Here is a 7,650-nt window from a genome sequence, read left to right on the forward strand (position 1 = left end):
AGTCTTACAACTGGAAGGGACTTTAGACATCAACTAGTCCTACCTCCTCATTTTAGAGATGAGGAAAAGTTAAGTAATTTGCCCAAGGTCACACACGAAACAAGTGACAGAGTAGGATTGAAACTTATGATTTTTGACTACAAAGTTAATGCTCTTTCCATCTTACCACATTTCTACTTTGCCCCCATTACAGTTTTACATAGGTCTCTTGATTCTCAGGAGTAACAATGTCTCCTGTATTATTAATATATAACACATTATTAATCATATTAATTATATATTACACATTCAATTAAATATCTTCAATATTTTAATATCTTCTACGTACTTCATTTATTTTTTCAACAAGAATTTTATTAAGTGCCTGATATATCCAGGTACTCTACCAGGTGCTGGGGATACTCTAAGATAAAAATGAAAATGTTCTTGCCCTCAAGGAGTTTACATTTTATTAGAGGGGAACAATATAGATGCAGGGAAGTAGATACAAATATATACATACAAAGATTTTGGGGAGGAAGTTTCTAGCAACTGGAGAGTGGGGCTGGGTAAGCCTCTTGAAGGAGATGGCATGAGCTGAGACTCAACGGAATTTTGTAATTCTGAAAGGTGGGGAAGAGAATGGAGCCCATTCCGGGCAAAGAGCCCACACTATGGAAAGAGATGGAGACTAAAGATAGAAGGTCACCTGCGAGGAATAACAATAGTACAGTTTGACTAGATTATAAAATGCATGAAGGAGAATAATGTGTAGTGCTCTTAGGAAGGTGGGCCAGAGCCAGATTGTGAGGGTCCTTAAAATCCAAACTGAATATTTTATCCTCAAGTCAAGAGGGAAGGAATGGAGCTTCCTGAGGAAGGGAAGGACTTGGCCATCAAGCCCTACTTCTCAAAGATCACTCATTTTATCATAGAACTAATTCATTCCTCATATAATAATGTAAAGAAATATTCTTTTAAAGAGGTGTGAGACAGGTGAGAAGTGAATGAAAAAAAGAGAGGAAAAGATTTTTTTTTAATCTTGGACTAAAAAGATGGCAGTGAAGTTTTGACCTTTTTCTCCTTTTTTATTAATTCCTTTTTCAAAAACACAATAGTATTCATAAAATAAGATCCATGTTTAATTATTATTAAAGCAAATATGAAACTTAAAAAAAATACACGTCCCTTGCCCCTTTCCTATACTCTTCATTGTACAGTCTGGGATTTTTATTATTGGGAAGGTTGTATTACTATTTATTCTGAATATATTGTGATTCCCTTCTGATTTTCTCCTTGTTGTCTTTCACTCAACGTACTTGACTTTTCAGTGTGAATTCCACTTGCTAATTTTCAAAGATCACAATAGACTCCCTCCTCTAAAGTAACCCTTTGATGCCTCATCCTAGTGTTGAGGTGAGTGGAATATGATGAACATTGGCAGGTCTTGTCAAACCTGAAGAACTTTGGGTATATAGGTGTGGTAACAGACCGTCATCAGAGATCCAGGATTTCTAAGTGCAAAGAAACTTATCTCTGGGTTGACCAGAAAGGATCATAAATGTTTTGGCTGTAAAAGCTCTCATAAGACCATCGATGAAGTCATGGAAAGGTTGCCATCATCATTGGTGGAAAGAGTACTCACCCTGCTAAAATCACAGTGCTTCATGTATTGAAACATAGAAGACTTGAAAGGTTAGATCACTCTTCTGAAGAGCAATGATTGGAACAACGGGCATTGCCTGAGCTGTTACCAACTCCATTTTCCTCTAAGTCAAACACTATATGCATCCCTTAAAACGTTTTAAAAGTGTAAATAACTGGGAACATGTATTTGAGTTACCTCTTGGCACAGATGTGTCAACTGATTCTTTGTTTCTGTCCCACAGATGAAACCTGAAGCATCATTTTTATTTGGCAGCAAACTTGAAAGGAAACTAGTAGGAAGTATCCTAAAAGAAAGAGGGAAAGGAGATATTCATGGAGATAAAGATATTGTATCCAAACAAACTGAGCCAATCCGAATTAAAATCTTTGAAGGAGGGTAAGGAAACATAAATGGAAATATGAAATCAGTTCAGTTGTGTTTCAAGGTAAATGCCCCTGCCTGGGCAAGACTGAGAGAAAAGGAGTTCCCATGTGCCTACCTGGTTTGGAAATATAGTATATTATTTTTCAATGCACAGCTCAATAGTATTGCTAGCTCTTCAGAAAGATAATGAAGTCAATGCCCTTGTTTTAAGGTCTGCTGTGCTATTAATGCAAATGTGCTTGTTATATATGTTACAAGCATCCTCTCTAAATTATCACAGCCCTCCTTTAAGGAGGGCAATTGGTGAAACTGATGGGCTTTTGATGACCTCTAGCTTTGTTCTTTCTTTAACATTCTTCTCATATACATCTTTTTACTTTTAATTAAAATATTTTGTGCTACTTAAATCATGCACACTTATTTTTAGACAATATATTTGAAAATGTTGATTTTTGAACTATAGATATTATAATAATAGAAACCATCTTAGCTATATGTAGTCCCTAAGGGACATTATGTAGGCAAATATATATATATATATATACATATATATACATATATATATATATATATATATACAGAGAAAGAGAGAGAGAGATACAAACACTTATATGTGTAATTGTACTACACATTTTGGTAGAAATAGCTCACCAATCATATGCTATAAATATAAAACAACATTATAGCAAAATCAAATTTTTAGTACATTAACAATTATTGGTATTTCAGTATAACTAGACTTAGATTTATTATAGTATATAAGTTTCACATTGTATTTTCCCTGAGTTCATTCTAATTATATTTGAGTAACTAGAATTGTGTTTTTCACATAAATCTGTAAAATGCTAACTGTTCAGATATCTGAGATGATTATTTCTTTTATAGTTCTTAGCACCTCATGGGTTAAACCACTTAGAGAGAGAGGTCAGGAAGCTTTTGTTTTTATACTAGGCTTTCTACTTCACTATCTTTGTGCACCTAGCATTTCTCTCACTAAAACAAGTGTTTATGTATGCTCCATGAAGATTTTATAATTTGAATATCTTTTCAAACCTCTCATCTTCTAACACAAGGGAGAGAATTGTAGCTGTTATCTTTCTCCAGAGACTGAGGGTCATGGTGACTGAGTCAACACTCCCACATTCAACAATCTTCTCCATAGCAGGGCATTTGCACTCCTAGCTTAGAGAGACCTTCCAGGAGAGTGACTGTATACTTTTGGGAGCCATATCTCCACTAAGAAAGGAAGCAAGTGAAAAAGCGTATGTGTATAGTTTATCACTGTGTTTTAATCATCTGAAAGGACTGTGGTTATGTTTCATTTTCTCCTCCCTTTTATTAGTATGTATAATGGATCATATCCTTATCATTTTCCTAATTAGTGTCTTAACCTGAACATGATAGTGGCCAGGTTTAAATTTCAATAAATATGAATCTCCTTTTGAGAATGGGTTTTTGGGGGGGAGGTGCATAATATTTTCTTTTTCTTTTTTTGCCTTGTTTTGAAGGGAGGAGGGCAGGGGAATAGGGCTTAAGTGATTTGCCCAAGGTCACAAGGCTAGTAAGTGTTAAGTGTCTGAGGCTGGATTTGAACTTGGGTCCTCCTGACTCCAGGGCCGGTGCTCTTATTCACTGCGCCACCTGGCCTCCTGAAAAATGTTTTCTTTCGTTATTTAAGTATTAGAGAGGAGAGGCGAAATTATTTTTGATGTAGTTCAAGTTCTTGCATTGACTTTTGACAGATTTGACTTTGCCAATTTCTTACATTGACATTGGTCAGAATATTTTTGTATTCATTTTCATTAATTAGTTAATTCCTTTAGGAAACACAACATATTGATCCTGTGATATTATGTTTCTGGATTCTCATTTGTATAGGTTAACTCATATATTGCTAAGCATTGTGTACTTTTTTTTTTTACCATACCCAAAAGGAAATTTGCTCATTATAATTATATTAATATTATATTACCCGAATGGTAAAAATGTATATTCCATTTCCTATGATTATAGCACCATATTGGGCCTGAAGTGATTCTCCCTGGAGAAAATTAGCTTTTCCTAGTACCGTTTCTTTGGGTCTTAACCCCTCAGCACACTTCACTGAGTTAATGATAATATCTTATGAGACTAGAGAATCTAGCTATCCCAATCATTTAAAGATCGCACATTATATTAGTTTAGAGAAGGAGTTCACATTTTCTTCATGTCTAGGGACAAGAGTGGCTTGAACTTCTCATATAAAGAAGTTGGGGAACATCTAAGAAAATTCAGCTACATAGCTAGTTGATAATTCCTTTGTCTACCATTCGATAAAAATCCTGTCTTATTAATCAACAAGCATCTGTTAATTACAGCCTACATGACAGGAACTGTGCTAGGGTCCTAGTCCTGGCAAAAGACTTTAAAATTTAATGTCTGTTTGGTGGCTGATGTGAAGTAACATCTGCAGTAAGATGAATGGTTTGAGGCCTTCTATGGATTTCACCTGAAAGCCCTAGGATTTGGAGAACTATTAAGATTGAATTCTTTTTTTTTTTTTGGTTTTGATGGTTTCTCCAGAGCAGAAAGGAGGGTGGTAGGGGGTGGTGGAAGGGGTGTGTGGTAGTGCTATGATTCAGGGAAGACGTTCTTAATCGTTCTGTATGTGTCATGGATCCCTTAGCAATCTGATGAAGTTTATAGACCGCTTCTCAGAATCATCTTTTTAAACAATTAAAGGAAATGTTGAATTTCAGTTAGTGATTAGTGAAAATAAAGAAGTATTTTTCCCCATCTATGTTCATAGACTCACTCACTCCCTGAAGTCCATACATGAATACTCAAGAGGGATCCATGGCCCCCAGATTAAGAACCCCTTTTCCAGTGCAAAAATAAAAACCTTGACAATTCAAAATTTGTAATTCTAGTGCCTTTCATGAAACATACCAAGGATGAAAGTGTTGGGGGATTTTATATGTCATTTTCCTCTCTGAAACCAAAAATGTGCCTCCATATTAATATATTTAGAATTATCAACCAGATAATTCTATCTTGAATTCTAGTACAATGCTTGTAGTAAATGTTTTAATAAATGCTTGTTGATTCAGAGATAAGGATTAAAAGTGCCTAATAAGTGGAATACTTAGTGAATGACCATTATACACTCTCACATTTCATTTTTATCTCCTTCTGGGCCAAAAGTAGGGGTTAATCCCTCAAAGCTTCAGGAAATGCATGGAGGGTTGTTTTGTGAGGGAAACGATTCCCTGTTTCCCCACCAGTTTTCATTATGTAATAGTTTCTTCAGAAAGTCTTTTGAAATTTAGGAGACCCTTTCCTAAGGATTTATATTCTATCAGGGAAGGGCTGATCAAATCTGCAGACAACAGTTGGTGAGCTGAGCAAGTTCAGTCAATTTAAGCTGGCAGTTTGCTGAGAGTTACCGTGTTGCCAGGGTTTCAAAAATAGAGTGAAGAGTTGAGATGAAGAATTCTATTATCAGTTCTACTTCTTTTAGCAAATTTACTGGTGTATCTTTGTGTGTGTGTGTGTGTGTTGCAGTGTGTTACATGCACACTTCAGAAAAATATCATTGCATTAAAAGAGAATATACATGTTTAAATATGTTTGCATATTTTATTTCTTGTCTGCTGTTTTAAGGCTGTCCTGGCAGCCAGACACAATAATGCATCAATTCCCAACCTTTCACTTTAGGGAACTCATTAAAAAATTTATACTCTCCATATCATTATTCATTTATATATTCATAGTCAGAATGACTTTTATTTTGTTATTTGAGTCCATAAACTTCTGGGATATAAAAAGTCTATCAAGGAAGTAGTTTTTGGTAAGGTAGCATTCCATTCTAATGCCATAGACAGATTCTGGTTACTTCATCTCTTTGTTCCCTAAATTTCTAATTTCACATTATTCATGTGACTCATAAGGAATTATGTGAATGGTTGTTTCTAAAAAAGCTTTTTGAAAATTTATAATCTTGCATTTAATTGTTTTATAATATGCTTCAAAATATTTTGAAAACATGTACCTTGTCTTTCCAACAGATATAAGTCAAATGAGGAGTATGTCTATGTTAGGGGACGTGGACGAGGAAAGTACATTTGTGAAGAATGTGGGATTCGCTGTAAGAAACCCAGCATGCTCAAAAAGCATATCCGCACACATACTGATGTACGGCCTTATGTATGCAAGTTATGTAACTTTGCCTTCAAAACAAAAGGTACATGCATGTTGTTTTTGGAGGAAAAAAAATTGGCTCTGGCTCTAGCTAAAGTTCCCTTCTCTCTTTCATTTCCATCTTCCATCAATCATGAGGTGGTTTCATTTATGAAAGTATGACTCCATAAAATGTCTTCTCCCCCTCAACTAAGTGATCAAAGGATTCATGTGGGACTATGAGACTCCATGAATAACTCGATTGATAGCCATAGGTTTAGGGCAGCTATCTGCAAAGGAAGTGGCATGAAAACTGCCTGGGCAAATATGACTTCACGTTAGAAATGTTATGTGGTCTGGATTATAATTGCAGTAAATACCGAAATACTATGGGGAGACAACACATATGGTGGCATCACAGAAGCAAAGCAGCAGTTGAAACAGAAAAGCATGTGCTCATGGTCCTTACAGTGGGTCAGTTTCAAGCTTATAAATAATGTACAGATCCATAGACTCCCAGGTGGGCCCCTCCATCCACAGTTGCATTAATTATGCATAGAGATTTGATAGCTTGTGTTCACATGTATTTATCAGCAGAGAGAAAATCTTCCATTTACTACTCTGAAACCACAGCTAATGTTATCTCCTGAAATGAGGATTTGCCTTACAAATATACTTTTTTTATATTCAGTAAGTAGATTACAGAAAACATTTCACAGAGGAAGCATGGCTGAGTCTATTTCAGCTATTTTTTTTTAACATTATGAGAATTTTTCTAACCCCAGCATTCTGAACATATAGACAATAGTGACTGAGACAGCGGTTTTGACTTCACTATAAATGCACTTTGCATTAGCTCTAATGGATCTGACCACTCACCCCTTTAATTTTCAATGGGTTGATTTTAAAATTTGCATACCGGAATAATCTGTGCCACTGCTTATCAAGAAGTCAGACAATATACAGCTTGGTGGAGGAACAAGTCAATATACTCCTGTGGCCAAAATTCTGGATTTATAGCTAAAAATTGTGACTCATTTTCCAGGCTTTTCTGATACAAGAATGTTGAAGAATATGCTATTCACCCTAGCTCCCCAAACAATTTCATTTAAAAATTCTTGCTTCTGAGCCACATGCCTAAATCTCTTTCCAAATCTCTCTCTCTCTCTGTCTCTGTCTCTCTCTCTCTGTCTCTCTCACAGAATCTCTTTGTCTCCCTTTCCTTTCTCTTCCCTTCCCCTCTTCTTTCCTTCCTTCCCTTCCCCTCTTCTTCCTCCCTCCCTCCCTCCCTCCTTCCTTCCTTCCTTTCTTCCTTCCTTCCTTCCTTCCTTCCTTCCTTCCTTCCTTCCTTCCTTCCTTCCTTTCTTTCTTTCTTTCTTCCTTCCTTCCTTCTTTCCTTCCTTCCTTCCTTCCTTCCTTCCTTTCTTCCTTCCTTCCTTCCTTTCTTTCTTTCTTTCTTTCTTTCTTTCTTTCTTTCTTGC

At 35.9% G+C, this 7,650-nt stretch overlaps 1 protein-coding gene across 24 annotated transcripts in view; it reads left to right on the forward strand.

The window, feature by feature from the left end:
• The window catches only part of HIVEP2 (HIVEP zinc finger 2), a 274,013-nt gene that overhangs the window by 247,756 nt on the left and 18,607 nt on the right, over positions 1–7,650 (forward strand). For all 24 annotated transcript variants that reach the window (XM_069077399.1, XM_069077397.1, XM_069077410.1 and 21 more), the window contains 2 exons: positions 1,869–2,023; positions 6,058–6,233. In XM_069077399.1, the coding sequence (XP_068933500.1) occupies positions 1,869–2,023; positions 6,058–6,233 (331 nt within the window). The remainder of the gene's footprint in view (positions 1–1,868; positions 2,024–6,057; positions 6,234–7,650) is intronic.

This window comes from Petaurus breviceps, unplaced genomic scaffold (genome assembly GCF_028583685.1).
Source record: "Petaurus breviceps papuanus isolate PSGF00001 unplaced genomic scaffold, PetGlider_PUasm1.0 90977, whole genome shotgun sequence".
In the NCBI taxonomy this organism is placed as follows: Eukaryota; Metazoa; Chordata; class Mammalia; order Diprotodontia; family Petauridae; genus Petaurus; species Petaurus breviceps.